We start from the raw sequence: 20949 nt of genomic DNA, 5'->3' as shown, positions 1-20949 counted from the left end.
TGTTAGGTAAAAAAGAATTACTCCAAGTACATTTTTTAATAGTTTACATTTACGTTTTAAGAAAAAATTAAATAAAAAATATGACAGAAATAAAAATTATTAAAAAAACATATAAAATTAAAAAAAAAAATTGCACAAAAAATAAATAAACAAAAGATATAAAAAAAGTTGAGCAAAAGATTTAATTAAAGTTAAAAAAAGTTGACAAAGAAATTAAAAATGTGTTTGAATTTTTTATAAATTATAAATATATCGACGATATTTTAACTTTTTACTTGTTTTGACTATAGTAGCTTACAAATGTTAATATTTTTTTTGTATTTCTATTAAATTAAATGGTAAAAAATGTTTAAAAAATCAAAACGATTTGTATTTTCACACATTTATGTATTAAATAAAAAAAAAATATTTGAAAATCAAACGGTTTCTATTTTTTACATATGTTTGTAACACACATGCATCGTTCTTTAATATTTAATATATTTTTTCAATTGTTACGTTTTCTTGTTCACAAATAAAAGCTATATTTAAAATTTTAATTTTAACACCTAAGAAACACACATTATTACATTAAATAAATCGTTTATTTTATTACACAAATTTTATGAATATTTTAAAATAATATGTTATAACAGATGCAGCACATTATTTGTGAAAATCGTATAGACGGCTCAAAATATTTTTTTAACATAACAGTTTTTATACAATTTTTAATTATTCGCACAGCTTTTTTTAACTGAATATCCCTTAATATTTTTTGTTTTTAGTTTGAGTACTTAAATTTTATGCTACTTTTTCCTTACTCAAAATAAACAACACCACTTGTTCTTTTTTCAAAAATCATTTTCGAAATTGTGTTCGTTTGTTTTAGCTCTTTTTTTTCGTTTACACTTTCACTAGTTTGTTCATAGCTACAAACTACTATTAAAGCTCGAAATGAAGTGGTCCATTATATATATTTTTCAAATATACATATGTATGCATTTTTAAAACCATAACTTCGCTAACTATGCTGGCGTTACATACTTACTGATTTGTGCGCCTGAAAGTGTGCTACTATTACCCACTAGATTTTGAGACAAATGCTTATCATTTACTTTTTTTTGCCGTTAAGCGGCTGTACATTTTACATAATAGCATTTACATACAAACTGCGGTATGCTTATGTGGCGTAGGTGCTTACTACATACATGTATATATATGTATATGTGTATTTACATGTGTAGTACATTTACATACTAGATATTTCATTAGCGTTAAATAAAGTTTAGGGCGCCTGATACCGACATAAAAGTTCCGCAGTGTAATTTGCAGAAAGTGTAGGGATTGATATACAAAATTACTATGAATACTCTCTGAGCAATAAATTAGTGTCTACTAAATCCCCTAAGCTAATTACTGCAATAACTTTTATGAAATATCAATGTTATTAATTTTAATTAGTATGAAACATATTATGATTTTTTATTATATAATATAAACAGGCCAGCATAATTTGTTCAACTAAAGATTGCACGTAACGGCTTAAATATTTAAAATACATAGATAGTATTTTATAGACATTTTTACATATCACATAAAATTTTGGAGCTAAATCATAAACGTTTTTGGTATATTGTATTTCATCTTAGCTTTTATTTGGCATATAGGTCAGAATTAAAGGTACCTCAGGGAGTTTAGTCACAATTTTTCGCTTAGCAAGTGGTTTTTATGTATTCATATTGAATTAAATTTTTTTTTTTTATTCAATATATTTWATTTGCAATCTATTTTAGTAAATAATAAGCAAATTTGATAACAAAACCATAATTTGACTTATATTCTTGATCTCCCATGAAATAATATACAATGCTACAAAATGTTCTAAATGCAAATGTTTATATAAAAAATTTAATTATACATTTAATATATTAGTATCATATGTGATTAAACATTAACTTAATTCTTAAATGGGATATCTAGAACATGTTGTCTTTTAAGGCTAATAGTTTCATTACTATCATCTAATAACATGACTGCCAAAGGAAAAATCTCATGGTAACTTATCCTGTGCAAATATGCTGAACTAAATCTTTTAATTTCATCTTTAACAAAAGGTATATTCAGGTCTGAATGAATGGCTTTATTTGTTATGAACCAAGTAATTAATCTTAGAGTTTTCGATTGGTATCTTTGTAGAATTTCAATATTTGAATTACAAGCAGTGCCCCAAAGTTGCACACCGTATGTCCATATAGCTTTTAGGATAGATTTATATAATAGTATATTTTCAAGATGTAGAAGTTCACGCAAGTGAGGAAAGTTCTCCGATCGCCATTAACTTGGGAGTGACCAGAAAAGATTCTTTTACATATGACTCAAGCAGCTCACGACTTCCGGTCCTTGACCAAGTATTATTTGCGCAGCTTAAGAACATCCGTTTGAAGGCNTGTGTATGTATGTATCAACATACTAGTTTTTAATTTTTATAAATATGTATACATACATATACTTATATGTATGTGTATATATATGTATATACTTTTTTGTTTTTAATTATTATTATTTTCTTTTCCTCTTCGCCTGCTTCGTTTATATAAATTAGTTATTATTTATAGTATTACTAAAGTGAAACAACTTTCCGTTTGCATGCTTCATATATAATATAATTATTGCTGCCTGCTGATTGCTTGCCGAGCTCTCTTGGCTGCTCTAATTTAGCTGCTGCTCAGCAAAAAGCTTACAATCGGGACTAGTAGTGCTGCGGTGGCAAGCAATTTGCCGAGGCCGCTGTGACACGTCGCCGCGTTCTCTTGACGTGGCTGTATGTCGTTGTTGGTGATCTCGGTTGGGCCCAATGGATCGAAGGGCGATGAGGTGGCACCTGAAGGTAAATGCATAAGTAAAAAGTAAATGCTGAAATATTTCTTGCTCGGTAAAAAATTCCAACTTACCGTCGCCAGAGCCGTCGCCGGAACCATTCTGATTGCCGTACTCCTCATCGTCCATGTCGTCGGGCATGTGACCGGAGCCCTCTTCGTCGTGGCGCGCCATATCGCTTTGTATATCCGAGTATGAACGTGGAGTGGATGGTACCTGATTTATTTTAAATATAGGTTTTGTTAAAATTTAAATTTCAAGTATTATTATATAAGAACGGAAGGGATAAGTTCGGGCGCTGTTACTTTTTATACCAAACTACAGTAACTCTAAGAGAATACGTTTATGTTGTGGCCTACTGAGCGTACTATTCGTAACACCATCACACTTCTTCAGACCCATTATTCATTATTGGATAATATTTGACCGAATGGTCCACGTCCACACGTAGTGAAGAAAATATAGCAGCCGTAGCTGAGATTGTACACGAAGACCGTGGAGAGTCAATTCGGCGCCGTTCGCAGCAACTCTGTCAGACGTATGGAACGACTTGATGCATTTTACGTAGCTATCTAAAATCGCTTCGCTATATGAGCCCTTGAAAAGTTATAAAGCCAAATTTTGGGTATGTAAGCAAGCAAAATTGTCGCATTTTGGGCGAAGAGCAATCTGAAGAAATTCAAGAGCTGCCATTTCATCCAGACAGAGCAATGTTTTGGTGTGGTTTGCGGGCCAGCGCTAACACGTGTTTGATTGATTGTCGCTTCTTTTAAGTCAATAAAATTAATGAAGTTTATGGACCCGATACAGTTTCCATTTCCACCGCATAACGATGGTTTCAACGTTTACGTTCTGGTGTAGAGGTGGTCGCAGATGCGCCACGCTCTGGAAGTCCTGTCGTCGAAAATTGCGATAAAATCGCTGAGTTGGTCGAAAGAGACCTGTATAGTAGCAGCCGTAGCATCGGTCAAGAGTTGGGCATGTGTCATCAAAAAAAATTGTATGAACAATTGAAAATTCAATAAAAAATACCGCAAGGCTTTTTTTAAAACCTAATATTTGCAGTATCTGTGTTCATTCTTTAAAAAAGTAGGGAATCTCGAAAGAGATCACGCTTTATTTTTAGCTCGATTCGTTTTTATACATATATGTAGTTAGTTAACTATAATAGTTAAACACTTACCGCTGCACCAATATTTTTGCGCACTTTGATCAATTTGTCCACCAACTCGTTCAATTTCGTTGACTGCGAATTTACCTCCAACGGCACCTCGGGATTGTAACGTTGCGTATCGACACCCTGTGCCATGACCAATTGCGTGTAGTCGCCAACACGATCGCCTGTCCAGCACTTGTGATCATTTCGTTGTATGTCATCATCTTCGCACACACTGTAGAATGAAAGCGGAAAGTAGAAAACAAAAAAAAAATGAAAATGAAGTTTAAAGTTTTCAAAAATTGTCTTCATTGTCATTTAAGGTTTGTAATAGTTTTCTGCAATAAATTATTATAATATTCCAATTTTTAACAGAATTATTGTTTTCGTCGAAATTCCCAAAGAAGCACAAAATCCTAAAGCCCAAATGTTAACAACCTTTGTTCTTAGTGCCCGAGATACTATACACGAAGTATTTCGGCCCAAACCATTACCACCCGTGAAAGTGGTAAGTGTTGCTTTCGTTTTTTGGTTACCACTAACGGTGCTCTGTATAATTGTCATTCTCACTTGCAGCCCTGTCTGTCCATGTCGAACAAGGAGATGTTCTGCAACATTGTCTTCTTCAGCGCGGCTATTTTAGCACCTCTCTACTATACCGTCTTGCGTGACGCTCTGCGCAAGATTCGCAATGTAAATTATAAAATAGTTCGTGTGAGAAATTAAATTTCGCACCAATGTCAAAGAAATCCCTGATTCGTGAGAGTAAATGTAATGTTTGCAAAAATGTTAAGCAAATAATAAATAATTGCGCAAATAAATTAAATATGTAACTGTAAATTTAATATGTAGAGATAGCGTTACTCACTTGTGAACGATGTTCGCGTAGAATTCTTTGGATTTATCGATTGTAGATTGGAAGCGTAGAATTTCCGTGTCTGGTGGTGAGGCCCACTTAATGGTATGTGTAGTTTGGGGGCGTGGCTCGCTGTCTTTAGTGAGGGAGGGTAATAATTTAGGTGTGCCACATGTTTTCTTAACCTGAAAAAAAAATGAAGATTTAATTAAGTGTGAATCAACCAATAAGCTGACCTCCATATATAAATATCAATTATATTTATCTAAATATATACTATATATAATTTAGTATATTTTTATCAGTTATCGGGGAATCGTTATTTTATCGATACGTTTAGATCCATTTGCATTTTTGCTTAATAACTAATTTCGTTTGATGACAACAGCCGATCTTATTGAACTTTTTTGCAGCCAGCTTCACACTTAACCGCATTCTTGTTTAGGAGAATGGAGCCACGTGTAGAAGTTCACGCAAATGAGGAAAGTGTACTGAGCACCATTCACTTGGGAGTGGTTAGAAACGTTTTCTTTACATATGGCTAAAACAGCTTACAACTTCCAGCCTTAGACCAAGTATGCTCAGGGTACCCAAGAAACATCCGTTTGGAGGCGAGCTAAAGTGAGAGGGCGAATCATTCCTGCACAGGGTTATGCGCTGGGTTTGGGATTTTTTCTGATGAAAGACTTAACAACTTTTCCGTTATACATATATTTGTACTATAGTAAACCTTGTTTGTAAAAAAATTTTCTTGACTTTTTTGGAATAGTTTTTGTTTGGTGTCCTATCGAAGTCGGAAGAAGGAACGTCATTTTTCGGCATATTTCACTATAAAAAGGGTAAAAATGTGTACCCGAACCCCAATACCAAAATTGGTTTGTCGATGGGGTAAAATAAAGCTGTTGATCGATGCAAATCGCTGAAAGACAAAGCGAGATTCAATTTGTCTAACACCACCGTTCACAAGCAAATGAAGCGTCTAGGATTAATTTCGAAGATTGAGATATGGGTTCCGCGAGTTCTTATAGAACGAAATTTGTTTCGTCTCGCATTAACGACTGTGATTTACTTATCAAACATCAAACATCAATTAATTTTTGAAGCGTAATGTTACTGCCGACAAAAAGTGGGTTGTTTACAAGAATGTAAAACAAAGATATTGGGGCCTAAAAAGGATGAATCAGCTCAAACGACTCGAAGGCCGATAGTCACCAAATAAAGGTTATTTGGTCTGTTTGGTGGGATTTCTTAAGTATATTATGATCAGATGGACGAATGTAGTGATGCACTCAAAACAGAATAGGCCAGAATTGATCAATAGAAAAGGTGTCCGTCAAATTAATGCGACATCTCTTATATGTTTGATGACTCGCTAAAATCACACCAACCTTATTTTCCAGACTTTATTTTTTTTTTTATGGTGAACCTTCACCACAAATCAAGACGCCAAAAACCACTTGTACATGTTTTTTGTCTGGAAAGAATTTTATGAGCATGGAATAATTTTCTTGCCCGAAAGTTTGCGAAGGTATTGGATCGAAATGAGAATATATAATTTCAAAAAATATATATTTTCCAAAAATTTTCCAAAAATATATATTTCTTCCAAGCAAATAATGGAGCATCTCTTATGCACTGGCTCGCATTGGCACGACTACGCTGCAAGCTTCTGGGGTACCCACGGTGTAATACACTGGAAAACGTATCGATAGGCCGCAGAGTCTGAAAGTTCGCGTGAAGCGAACTGAACTAAACCTGGTTTCGCAAAGGACCAAAACTGATCTATGCGTGGCTTTTTTGCCTCCCAGACTAACCTAACCTAATCTATATACTAATTTGATTTGATCGCAAATATCGATCTGAAATTTGCAGACGTATTGTTCTTCCTATAATGCTACTCATTTGTTAGGTTCGCCGATATAAAATAAGTAAGGATATAATCGCTATACAAGCTGATCGATCGAGACTAAGTCCTTGTATGGAGTTCTTTTTAACTTCACAAGATATCTTCACGAAATTTAGCATAGATTATTATCTAAGACAACGCTACAAGTTTCGAATATTTAGATCGGACGACTCATATAGCTGCCATATAAACTAACAAATTCAAGTTCTTGTCTGGTTAATTTTTTTATTTGTGAAGGGTATTATATCTTCGTTTCAACAAAAATTAACTTGCTTTCTTGCTATTGCTACAAAAATGTTATCGAAAAGTTGGAAAAATTAGATTTTAATCTATTTGGCGTCGGTCAGTTAATGGACTTTGCGTGGATTTTCTTAAATCGGAAATATTGTCGAAGTATTATTTCAGTTGGCTTACAGGTAAAACGATTTGAAAGCACTTCACGTGTAAGTTTTCATTTTTATGAAGGGTCAAACACAAGCAATTCAATACTATTGGCTTCATATGTTTAACACCTAAAAATTGCAAGCGAATCTTCAAATGTATATGCCATATATTCGGTTGCTGCTAATTTCTATGTACATAAATGTCTACAAGCTAATAAAACTCTATACAAGTTTACAAAGAGCCTTTACTCTAAGTACCTTCGTATGAGAGTTCGTGTAAGAGCAAAGTGCTAAGCCAAGGCGCCACACTTCTCGTACATGCCCTCACAGTACACATGAGCGTGGCACGTTTTCTTCTAATGGCAATTTACAGCTGAAAGCATTTGTATGCAACACACAGGCAATTAAAATCGAATAAATACAAGTATGAGTGCAGTGGTAGGCGCCTCTATGGTTTTTGGATTAAGCGTTTTCATGAAGTTCTTCATTGTTTTACGAAGGTAGTTTTCCTACGGTTTATTAACTACCATAAGCACAGCTACATTTATTTCTACTCGTATTCGGGTGCGTTTATTTGTATGTGGTCATGTATCTGGTCGTGTATGTGGGTGTGTGAGAAACTCGACTAATTTGGTCAGACTTAATTCCTATGCTTCCAATTCTATGCGCACGTGTGCATATACTTATGTACTATATGTTTGTAAGTTTCCAACAACAATTTGACGTAAGGCAGTAAGGTGCCTGCGAACTTGCAGTCATTAGATACACAGATTGTTGAGTTTCCACGAAGGCTCGTTCGAGTTGCACTGATTGCAGTTGTTCGGTGTGTAATTTACGAAAATGTAAACGTAGTCCACGTAATAGTGCAGTGCAGTGCATATTAATTAACTGCTATTCATAGTTATGATTACGAAATATGTGTACACGGACTTATATGAAACATATGTGTAATATGAAAACAATTGGAGATTTGAATGAATGCTTACTTTCGTATATATGTACATATGTATGTACATCGTCCTGTTAGTTTACTTTGAACATATATGTAAATGTTGGTGAATATCCACCTAAATATGTGAATGAGGGAAAAGTTAATTAAGTGAGCAGAATGCATTGTGAGTGTGTGAATTTGTGAATGGTCTGTAAATATTAATACATTTGTATTTATACCCTCTACAAATGTGACATATTTACACAATTATAACTGCAAAGAAGGAGAAAAGTTAAGTTAAATACCCTGCACGGGGTCTATTTTTATAGTACAATAGGGTCTAAAGATCGTTTTATCTTTATTTTGATCGATGAATTTGTATGACAGCTATATGCTATAGTAACTCCATATAAACAATTTCTTTGAAGATTGTACCGTAGCTTTGGACAATAATTCTTGATAAATTTCGTAAAGATATCTTGCGAAATAAAAAAGTTGCAAGGATTTTCGAAGCGTTCAGTTTGTATGACAGATATTTCCTATTAGGAATATCGTGGTAAAATTAAAATACCCTTCTTATCAGATGTTATCGTAGGCCTATAAAATATGCTCCCATACAGCTCACTGTTAGATAACTTCCGAATAAATTTACGAATAAAAATTTATATTATTGACGATTAAGATTAGATCGAACAACCCATTTGTCACAAATTTTGTATTTCTAACCAAATTTCTTGTTCGAAATCGTTGTCGTTGAAGACATGCTTCGTTCCGGACGACTTTCGTCCACTTTAATTGATAAAAATATTAAAAAAGTGAAGTTCTTGCTCAACTCGTCCCGATAAAGCCGATTTTTTTTCAAAAAGAGTACCCAAAGAGACCTATTTGGACTTGATTGATCGTGCGAATTCCGATTCCACATTCACGGAGAGCATTATAGCTGCCAATGAGATATGGGTTTATGAGTTTGCCATGCAAACAAGGGAACAATCATCCGCATGGAGGGAAAAAACGAACCGAAATAAAAAAAGAAAAAAAAAAAACACGAAAAAGCCGTTCAAATCTCAAGGTGATGATCATTGTTTTTTCGATATTCGTAGTTTGTTGCATATGAATTTGTTCCGAAGGAACAGACGACCAATAAGGAGTTCTGTTTGGGCATTTTGAGGCGTTTGCGTGAGAACATCCGTCGGAAAAGACCGTAATTAAGGCAAAGCATTCATGGATTTTACACGATGATAATGCACCACCGCATCGAGTCACATATGTGATCGATTTTAAAGCCAAAAACGCAATGAGCCATACTATGGCCAGATTATGTTGTCCAAATGGACGAAAACACCCCAGCTCGGAAAGTATTCGACTCAGTATCCGCAGGGGGATGCAACGGAAGAGGAAGACCTCCACTTCTTTGGAAGGACCAGGCGTCCTGGCTTCGCTGGGAATCTCCAATTGCCGCTATCTAGCGAAAAGAAGAAACGTCTGCCGCGCTGTTGATAACTCGGCTTTAACCGTGTATGTGGTGTCTAAAGAAGAAGAAGTATAAATGATCAGCGTGACGAGCTGTGTCGATTTAGCTATGTTCATTATTTAACAAGGTTGCATGAAATTTGACAGTGGTTATTGTCCAAGGCTTCATTTTCTTCGATAAAATTGGTAAGTTTGGAACACTATAGCATAATACTACCATTGCCAATCTCGTCGATCAATTAAAATTAAGATAAAAATTTTTTATACTCTTTTCTTGTATTATACATACAACGTATATGTATATTATGAATCGATGTATAAATTTAGTTGTTAAATATCCCCATATATTTGCACTTTTATTAATTTCATTTAATGTGCTTGACAAACAGACACTTCAGAAATTATTATCCATCAACATTATTTTATTAAGAGCAATAATAATTGCAATTACATATTGTGATATCACGACAATAGATAGCGCATGAATGAATGCAATTACATGAACCACTCACTCAAAAGCACTTAAGTTTATTATTAAGCACACCTTCCGGTATAACAAACGAGTACTCGTTGAAAATTATAAGTTTAACTCAAACTTGACATTCAGACAAAGACAAAACTTGATGGAAAATAAAACCAACAACAAAAATAATAACCACAATTCATTTAACTCAACACAAAAGTGCACTTATGTAAATGCTTAATGCTTATAAGCACAGGAAACACGTTGCCTCATTGCTCATGCAGCAACTTGCGCTTAAATTGAATGCATTTTACGTGCAACGTGCCACAAGCTTAAACGGTCTTCACAATAACTAAAGGGGACGCAATGCTAGCGAGCGTGGTCATCATGGAATAAGCTATGTGCTCGTGTATTTTCATGTCCACTTATATAAGTAATCAACGAAAGGTATAAAAATCTACATGTACGATTTATTTGTAAGCTTTGAAGGTGAAAAAGCTGAACGTTAATTTTGAATTTCACTTGGATTTATTAAATATTTAAATAAAATATGGTTGGTATATTTTTACAGTTGAATTTCGCAGCTAGAGGCTATATGAGAGTGGCTGATGAACGGATTCCAGAGTGGAAGCCTTGTTGTTATACAATGAACCGGGTATATTTAGTTTGCTATAAAGTTTGTGTCATACAGAAGCCAAAATCGGGTACCATGCGCACACACTATGCGCAAATGACTAGTGTGACGAGCTAAGTCCATTTAATCATATAAATCTATTCATTCGTTTCTATTTAGAGAAAGTAGACTTTCAGCTTTAAAAGTATTGAACTAAATGTATGCAAAGGACTAACACTCTAAACATCTATATTTGAAAATGGATGATGGAGTTGGTGCGGGAATATACTGTCCGGAGTTAGGCATAAGGTTGTCGGACCGCTGCAGTATATTTCAGGCTGTGATCTTTCCTATTGCGAAAGTGGAGTTGGCCTTAATGCACCTGCAGGCAATTCGAGATAGCAGCTATCAAGTCAGTAACCTCGTATCGCATATTGGCCAGAAATATCTTGGAAAGCAGGGTAGCAATGCAAATTGTTGCTAAAAGTAAGCAACTTAACTTCTACTGGGTGCCAGGCCACAAAGGCATTGAGAGCAATGAAATAGTGGACGATCTCGGCAAAAGCATGGTAAAGATAAACAAAACTCCATGGAATGACTTACCTGGGTGCAAAACTGCAAAAGTCATGTGAAAAACGGTAGTACGGAAGTACACAGCATTCCTGTTGCGAGTCGATAGAAGAGAAAATAGGAGCATGATGGGAATACTAATTGGTTACTGTCTGGTGGCGGCACACGCCCGCAATATGGGGCTGACAGATCTGCAGGAAATGCCTGGAGTAAGGCAGCAGGGAAGTGAACTCGATATGGTATCACAAAGGACCAAACTGATCCATGCGTGGCTTATTGGTCCACCAGATTAAACTAACCTATCCTAACCTATGCAAACGACCTTTCCTCTCCAAACCGCTGCTCATTTATCGGAATCGCCGATATTGGACCACTTTCGCACTAATCGCATTAAACGGTTCGCATTTTTTCCAAAGTGGGACGATAAATACCGTTACCATCATTAGCTAGCGTTAAAACACGATGTTCACTGAAATTTTTCCCCGGACATGGATGAAATCAAGCTGAGAGAACCACATAATTAAAATTGCATTTCATAAAATTTTAAATTTTTTGCTAGTGAATTAATAACACTTTCGTTTTATATTACAAAAACACATACCACTGGACAACAACACTTAAATCATGAGTATACTCAAATTACAGTTTTTCCTAGAATTTATTAATATAATCCAAATTGGTCACGTTCAGAAACCTTACTGTCACTCATGATAATGTCAACATTTCATGGTCAGCGCACCCAGTGGGTGTCACTTTATCAAAAAATACTTCGTTGTAGAGAAGACATGCATTTGCAGTCTGGCGCAATTATTATCAATTACAACCAACAATGAAATGAGTAACGGAATGCAGTTTTGAGCTGACTTTGTCATCGTTATTCACAAAGCTCTCCTTCTTCCTCGCTACTCACATATGTACATATGTACTTATGTACGTGAAACAATTTGCCGCAGCGACACCGTGTGGCACTAAACCAGAGGATTGGCAAAAATTTACACCATGCGATGCACAATAGTTTTCACTTGCACAACATGGGCGCCGTGACTACGCCCGAACCAACGAATGACGAAAGGTCAAATTAATGTGCATTAATCAATCATTGTCGAGGCACTTTCATAATTTGTCAAAGTGGCAATAAATTGGCAAACAGCAGGTACCACTTTTTGTTGTTTGCTTTTCCCTTAGAATGGTAGTGTAAATGTATGTTTCATACGAGCATGCAAATATTTGAATTCCACGCACCCCCATCAAGCATTCGTGTAATTAGCTTCCTTCTTTCTTTGTTTGACGAAAACGATTAGCGAAATTTGTTTATATAATTACTCAGAGAAATCAACAGCATAAGCGATAAAAACAAATTACAATTTAATATTTTTTAACGACAGTCAGGGGTTTTTCCAGCTATGTAACGGGTGATCCAAGTAGAGGTAATTTTTTCAATAGGCTTTTTTGACAGATCACGAGAGAGTCGTGTCAAACTGTCATGTTATTTTTGTTAATTTTTGTTTGGCATTTTATCATGGAAAGACTTACGTCTGAACTACTTTTACAAATTGTTCAACTCTATTACGAAAATTGTAAATAATTTATTTAGTGTGTTATGCTCAATTTTTGGTCAACGTAATCGGCCTACTGAGCGTACTATTCAGAACACCATCACCCATCTTCAGACTCATTTAACGACGCATTTTACATCAAGATCTTAAAATGAAAGCTTCCAAAATACAGCTTGTGTAAGAACTGAAGCCGCTTGACCTTCTTAAGAGACATCGATTTGTCCTATAGCTTAAAAAGTTCCAAGAAGATCCAACGTTTTCGAACCAAATTTTGTTCAGCGTTGAGGCCCATTTTTTTCTCAATGCGTATGTAAACAAGCAAAATTGATGCATTTGGAAGGAAGAACAACGTGAGGAGATTCAAGATTTCATTTCATCCAGAAAAAAAAAAACGGTTTGGTGAGGTTTGTGGCCAGTGGAATTATCGGTCCATATTTCCTCAAAAATGATGCTGGTGGGAACGTAACCGTCAATGGCGACCGTTATCGCGCCATGTTAACCGACTATTTGATGCCTGAAATTGAAGCTCGTGGTCTCGGCGACACTTGGTTTCAACAAGTCGGCGCCACTTTCCACACATCGCATCAATCAATGGATTTATTAAGTGAGCGCTGCGGTGGACAGCAAGATAGTGCGATACCACACCGTTAGACTTTATCTTGTGGGGATAAAGTCTTTGCGGACAATTCAGCTTCGATTCAGGCTTGGAGCTAAACACCAGACTGGTATCTGGTGAATGAGTTACCAGTTGAAATGCTTAAATGTGTCATCGAAAATTGGACTCAACGGATGGACCATCTGAGTCGTAGCCGCGGCCAACGTTTGAAATTCCAAAATGTTCTTTCGAATGATAACAAACATTCTCCATCAAATTTAAAGTTTTGGAGATTTTTCCTTTATGGAAAGCAATAAGATTAAGGATTCAGTTCTTAGCTGGAATGTAGCAGTTTCATATAAAAAAGTAGAGTTGCCTTGTGCTAAAGAGTAGTATATCAGTTGTTCAAATAGACTCACAGCAAGTATGGTGCAACCTCCACTTCTTCTGATTTGTTGGTACTAGAGTATGATTAAATGTATGTTAAGGAAGCATGCAGTTACATCGAAATTGTTCCAAATGGAAAAAACTTAATAGACGAGGTAGTCTAAGGATGTATTCAAAGAGATGAGCACTATTATGCAGATTATGTACATATGTAGATATTGGATATCTCAGGCTCTAATTTAGAGAATATATTAATTATATTATAATTAATTATAATTATAATCTCCACTACGACTGCTTCATATAATTAAAAATTAATAACTATTTGAATAAAAAAGAAGCATCGTAGAAATTCGCGATCAATATCAATACAAAATTTGAATACACAATTGCACATTGGTCTCCAAGTATTATTTACCTACACTTATTTGAAACCTAAAAGGCATGCACTAACTACTACACGTTTCACAAAAACAACACCAAACAACGGATTTGATTAATTGAATCGATCGATCTCATTTAAATTTACAAGCAATGTGCGACTCCTTTCTTATACTCGTATCGCTTTGCCGGTTAGTGATTTTCGCTTTTTAGTTGAAAATAGAAACTGAAAAATCAACAATCGAAAGGGAGATAAAAACTGGAACATTTATTTGCTCCACTTTATTGTTTGAAATTACGGCCAAGTAAAGTGAGAGCCTAAAAAGTTATACACACAAGGGCGACGATTTTTTCCAACATTTCTGCATATATCGTTATTGTTGTAGGAACCCACATTGGCGTATAAAAATATTGGCAAAGCTGGAGATATTTAATTAAAGCAAAAATGGGAGAAGAAGTGGCACACAACATAACATAGGGGGGAGATTTTATAGGGTAAGAAAACATAGAGTACAGGAGTCGACGAGTTCGGATTAGGGTGGTAAATAATATTCGTGACTCTTATTTATTATCGATGACAAATAAATAGTCTAAACTACTTCAAAACTACCTAGAATAGACTCCGTAGTGACTAATCTATAGTTTTATCTTTTCGGTTTATACAGCACCGGTGTATTACGACTTTCTGTAAATTTGATATTATCAGCTGTTGTCATACTAGCACATGACAGTTGATGGTATACCCTAAAATTAATTTGTGTATGTATGTATGGTATGAGTATTTCCAAAATTGACTGGTTTATAGAGTTGTAGATATCTTTAAATAACGAAATGTAGTAGCAACATTGGTTTTAATTTACAAAATGACAAGAAGCATTGAAGGTGGGAACAAGGAATTGCAGAAATTAAAATATTCCAATAAATTATTCGAGAAGTTGTAAACTGAAGGAAGATTGAGAGACAGAAAAAACATCACATTGTACATGGACCGCATTTTCATCTGCGATTCGCTGCTGAATCGCATTGAAAGCAATCCATTTCTGAACGAAATGTTACTGGTAATGTTGTAAGTGGTCACTTACGGCAATGTTCAGAGAAGAAGGTCGAATCTTGGTGAGCTGTTGACGGAATAAAGTAGTGGCCAAGTTTGACGCTCAGAAAGTTTTTGTCATGTGTTTAGTAGGAATTTACTATGCGCTCTTTCCCTACGACCGAACTCTTATGATAATTTGGATCTGTACTGCCAACAATTGGACCCGGTGAAGCAAGCATTCGCCTCAAAGTGGTCAACTTTGGCTAATAGGAGAGGAATTATGTACCCGGAAGCAACTATAACTTGTTTAGGATGTTCTTATGCATCTATTTTATAGTCCGGATTTGACACCAAGTGATTATTATGAGATTGACATTATGAAATTACTTTAAAGGGACAACAAGTTATTGAAGAAAACGGTGAAAATTTGACCAAAATACCGATCATTTTAAATATGTTAAACAAAGCGTCCACACTTAATGAAATATAATAAAGATCCTAACACAATACTTCATTTGTAATTTTTTTCATTTAATTCTTTACTTACCTTCATTTCTAGGTTAGGTCCATTTTCCATAGCACGCATGATCGTTTCCGACAACTTAATATCTAGTTGTTTAATTGTTGTTACAATACCACTATCAGATCGTATATGAGTTGTCACTAAATTCTGGATCGCATCAACAACATTGGACCAAGGGCCTTCCAAAACGCCAGCGTATTGAGCCGAACAACCACTGTAAAAATCAAAAAATGATTTATCATATTAATATTGACATAATAGTTTCTGCCGCCTTTTATCTGATTGGAATGAAAGTCCTTTATTTATATGTGGGCTGCTAGCTACATTTTTGGTTTTGTGAGGTTGTTATCAGGCCCTATCTGTTGGTTTGATAGGAGAGTTTGACACGAGTTAAAGTAAGAGCCTATTGTGAGTTATTTTAAGAATTCAAAATGGCATATTACATAACAGTAATGTGTAAGTTCCCAATGGAGGATAAAGCCATGTGTAAAAGTTCACGGAAGTGAGGAAAGCTTTCTGAGCATCATTCACTTGAGAGTAACCAGAAACGATTCTTTTCCATATGGCACAAGCAGCCAAAAAACATCCGCGTGTAGATGAACTAAAATGAGAGGGTGAACCATCCATACCCCGAATTGTGAGACGCGCCACGTAAACCACTACCAATGAAAAGTAGCAAACAACCTAGGATGAGAGCAAACACTTTTTATGAACCTTCAAAATAGGTAGATAGGTGAGTAGAGGGGCTGTCTGACGATTCACCTAGGCCTTTAGGAGGCTCATTGTGAAACCGCGGAGACTAAAGTCTTCTCACTCTCACCACCCCGTGCTTCTGATGAAGGTCATCAGTGTGAAAAGATTTTCTTGTGCAAACTCCAAGCCGTCACCAAGAAACTTTCGACCGATGGCTGCGATTCTTTTCCTATATAAGGCCTTAAACTCACATAGAAGATGTTTTATAGTCCCCTCCTTTTCTATCCACTGACAGCTTCTACAATAGTAGTTATATGACGTTCCTAATCTAGTTCTTTAATATCCTCAGTCTTAAGCAAATTTGATTAGCAAACTTCGTAATAGTGATTTACGCGGCTCAGATTTTACGCACTGCCATCACTATACTTACTGCAATACATTCATGCAATAACTGTAGCACGGCTTCACTTGTGTCTTCTGCAAACCATTACAGCTAGGACAGTGCCTCATTTTGAGCAAATGCTTTTGACAGTTGTCGCTTAGATACAACGAATACAATTGATCAGCTTCGCTGAGCACCTCAGCGCTCTGTTGCAATGAATTTAAGAACATTGTCGCTGTTTGTACACTCTGCAACAAATTGCGTTTGATCTCCTGTGGTATGCTGCCAAACGGTTGCAGATCATCGAATGTGTGCTTCAAGCAATTGATATAATCCTCATGTAATTCGCCGTAATTATCCTTGCTCAAGTGCACTGCCTGATGATAGGCGACCGGAAAGAGATTCACAAAGAATTTCTGTATTGCTTCTTCCAGATTGTTCAGATTGTTGACGCTACCGCTGTTGACGTTATTGCTATTCGAATTCCTCAAATGGCTGGAAATAGGCAAACAAGACAAGCGAAGGTTAGTCATTAGATTGGGATTTAAAAAAGAGAGAATGAGCGAAAGTGTAAGAGGCAGATGTAAATGTGGCAAGGCTTACTTCATAATTTCGGAATAGAGTTGATGGATCAATTCGCTCGATTGTGGCACCATGCGTCGGTAAACTTGTGAAAAGACCGCAAGTGTTTTATTCTCTGATTGTTCTGCCAGGTCTAGGACATGTTCTGGAAAGAGAAGAAAAAGTTGAATTAAAAATTATATTATGTGAACAATACTAAGTGATATAAAAGCTAAATGATCAAATATGCTTGGGTATTAATTTTTTTGATTTAATGAGGAAAAGGGATCACGTTCAGACAATGGCTCTGATATGGTAACAGTCAGACAGACAGCCGTAATTTTCACTTCATCGATTCCGTCCCGGTAATTTTGATGTCAAAGATACACAAGGCTTTAGATAGTCAATTAAAATCTTATAGTCTGAGCATCATGTAAGCACTGTTTATATTGCCCTGGAGCTAAAAATGGCGTTCGAAGATGGGTGCAAAAGATGCAAGTATGGGTGCCAAGCACAAAAAATTTATGGACCAAATGTCTATCTACGAATCGCCGTTAAAAATCGTCGTGGTCGAATTGCGTATAATCGGCGTAAGCGGTGGTCAGGTCAGGACTGATGATCAGAAAAGTTTTGATATGTATTTGGTGGCAATTTAGGGATATATTATTTTAAATTGCTCTACTACGGCCAAACTCTGAAATCGGACCTGAACTCTCATGAATTGGACCGTATGAGCGAAGCTATCCCCTACAAGCAGCCAACTTTGGCTAATATGAGAGAAAATGTGCTCTATCTAGACGGCGCCAGACCACCCACGTCGACAGTAACTTCCCAGAACCTCCGTGAGTTTGACTGGCAGGTTCTTATGCATCTACCTCGTAGTCGGAATCCGGCATCAAGGGATCTATTTGTTTCTGTCATTGGCTAAGGATTTTTCACTTGAAAAATTATCCATCAGAGAAGCTTGAGAGAATCGACTAAGTTTTTTGCTAGTAAGAGCAAGGGGTTCCAAGAGAATGCCATGCAAATGATAACAAGTTTCTTAATAAAATGGTGACTACTTGAAATAAGTCAGATCATAATAGTTATGTTAGCATAGCTAATACTTTTAAATGTTGATTTTTTTACTGGACCTTATATTTAAAGTTCGTTAGATGAATTTAACTTTACTAAAAATGTGGCAGTATAAATTTAATGATATGCTTATGTAATAGTATTCATGTTCGATTCTAAGACGATGCAAGATCGGAGACGTAAAAGTTATACTGAATTTAAAAATGGATGCAAGAAAGGTTTAAGAGCTAGATAAATGTTTTAAAAAACCCGCGATTTGCATTATACATTAAAAGTGTCGTTGATTGTTTGGTAATGCGCAACGAAATTTTAGTGTTGGGACGAAAAAGAAATTGAGTCATATACTTATGCATATATTTTTCACATGAAACTCTTTACTAAAAAAGAACAACAGAATTGACAACTGCTAAAAATAAATACATAACTTTCTATATAGGTCTCAAAAATAAATATTTCTTTGAAAGTATCTGTTTAAAATACGGAAATACTTTTTTCAAAGGCGCACTGAGCTGTCAAGCAACAAATGTGTCAGTCTGTATGAGATCATCGGGCAAAATGCCTGACAAAGGCTTGCCAATCCATTCGTAATTGTTAATTGGCAATCAAAGTCGTGCGTTGGCATTTTACTGTCAGCTTGTTTCTCAAGAAATTATGAGCAGAAAATCCTTTTCAATGCTAATTAAGTATAAAATACACACATCCACAATGAAAATGCCATAAAATGTACGAAATTTGAAATTTAGCGTTTCAGATTAATTTCAACGCGCTCAAAATCCATGAAAATTTGCCGAAAATTTTCAGGTATTCAAAGCTGGCAACGGGTTTAGCACTAGGAACTTGGCAGCAAAACATCGTCCGTTATAGCATATGCCAGCAATTTCCGTTATGCTGCGGTGTGTCTAACATGTTAATTGGGTGATGGAGGTAAATTAGGTACGGATGTGAGAGCTTTATAATGTCGATCGCCACAAGAATGCCGATCCCGACAATTTGGGATGGAGATTTTATGTTCGCTTCGCTGAATGAATGAATGGAGATTATGTATGTTTTTATGCTTATGTGTGGTGTGATTTAGTGCGTGCTTTTAATGCGTGATAGCGAGTGATTTATGCGGGAACACATTGGTATTTTGTGAGGGATTTTTTTAAAAATATTTTACCGAAATGTGTGGCACTAAAAGGCAGCTGAAGACACGCTTGCTTTGCAGCAAAAATGAGTCATATGTTTATGTATATGCAAATCTCAAGCACTTTTAAGAAACTATTTTGGCTAAATATTTATGCGAATTCTATGAAAACCTTGTTTATTTTTTTGTTTTAACTGGCGCCCAAGAAACCTTTTTGATATACCAACTTATGATAGTACAGTATGTATTAGATATCGCGGATGTGAATTTAAATGTGTGAAATGATGAAGTTTATGTATGAAGGCCATACGAGGAAAGATCGATAAATCGTGAATATTTGAAATTCATTAAAGATTTTTATGGGATAAAATACTTATAGAAAAGTTGCACTGAAGCTGCAATATCCTTCAAATATATACTTATAAGAACTCGACTTCGATCAGTTTATCTGAATAATTTTTACACCATTGTTTTAGGAAACAATTTATGCTAAATTTGGAGATGGTATCTCGACAAATAAAAAAAAAAAAATTCGTACAAGCGCTTGATTCCGAATGTTCAGTCTTTATAGGTTTACATGGGTTTATGGGTTTCAAAAAGTAGATTTTTTTTTATCTTATTCAATGTTACAACATCTCTAGAATATTTTCTTAAAATTTTCAAGTTGGTCCTAGTAATAATTTCGGAGATATAGCTTTGAGAACGCGCTTGAGGCTAGCCAGCCTAAGTAAGCCGTCTTTCAACGCGTTTTTCTCTCAAAACTGTGTTTCTGAAGTCTGTTGGCAAGATTTCTCAAGAACTACTCAAGAAATCTTCTTCAAATTTTATACAGGTATTTGAAATGCTTTTCTTAAAGACTTGCATGAAGGATTTTTTTTTCGATTACAACTATTTGAAAAGAAAAAAAAATGTCGCGAAATTTTCACAGAAATCGTGATTTTTTTTTGTAAAAATGTCTGCCGAAAATCCAATTTTCAATTCCTTTTTTCATTCGTCAAACTTTTAACTTTAGGAGATCCTGTAAGGAGTTATCATGCCAACGTGAGCGTATCTTTTTTCCGAGAGGCCACCAGAAATGGCGTCGCAATGGCTGAGTTTAAAATATTTTTTCCAAAAATTTCAGAACTTCTTTGTTAATTGCTTTAGCGCATAATCCATGCTAAATTTGGTGAAGATACCTTGTCAGAAATAAGTTTTCTCGATCATTCAGTTTTTATGGCAATGTTATAATAATCTGATATCGGCGGTTCTGATTAATGAGTAGCTTCTTGGGGAGAAAAAGATGTGCGTTAAATTTCAGAGTGACATCTCAAAAACTGAGGGAATAGTTCACATATTCGTAGACAGACGGATAGGCATTCCGCCACGGCTAAATCGAATTAGTGGGTCCCTACTCCATTTGAAGCACATATTTAATGATTTCATTGTTTA

General features: G+C 35.5%; 1 protein-coding gene across 1 annotated transcript in view; it reads right to left on the bottom strand.

The window, feature by feature from the left end:
- Nucleotides 1–2429: 2429 nt before the first annotated feature.
- Nucleotides 2430–20949, bottom strand: part of LOC108971694 (division abnormally delayed protein) — a gene marked incomplete at its 5' end in the record, with an annotated part of 44942 nt that continues 26422 nt past the window's right edge. Inside the window, 7 exons of the mRNA XM_018937942.1 lie at nt 2430–2863; nt 2934–3075; nt 4043–4250; nt 4884–5056; nt 15707–15896; nt 16806–17252; nt 17361–17484. Coding sequence (XP_018793487.1) covers nt 2697–2863; nt 2934–3075; nt 4043–4250; nt 4884–5056; nt 15707–15896; nt 16806–17252; nt 17361–17484 — 1451 coding nt within the window. The remainder of the gene's footprint in view (nt 2864–2933; nt 3076–4042; nt 4251–4883; nt 5057–15706; nt 15897–16805; nt 17253–17360; nt 17485–20949) is intronic.

The sequence above is a fragment of the Bactrocera latifrons genome, unplaced genomic scaffold (genome assembly GCF_001853355.1).
Source record: "Bactrocera latifrons isolate USDA-ARS-PBARC rearing strain unplaced genomic scaffold, ASM185335v1 scaffold_352, whole genome shotgun sequence".
In the NCBI taxonomy this organism is placed as follows: Eukaryota; Metazoa; Arthropoda; class Insecta; order Diptera; family Tephritidae; genus Bactrocera; species Bactrocera latifrons.
This window is presented reverse-complemented; position numbering and strand designations above follow the sequence as displayed.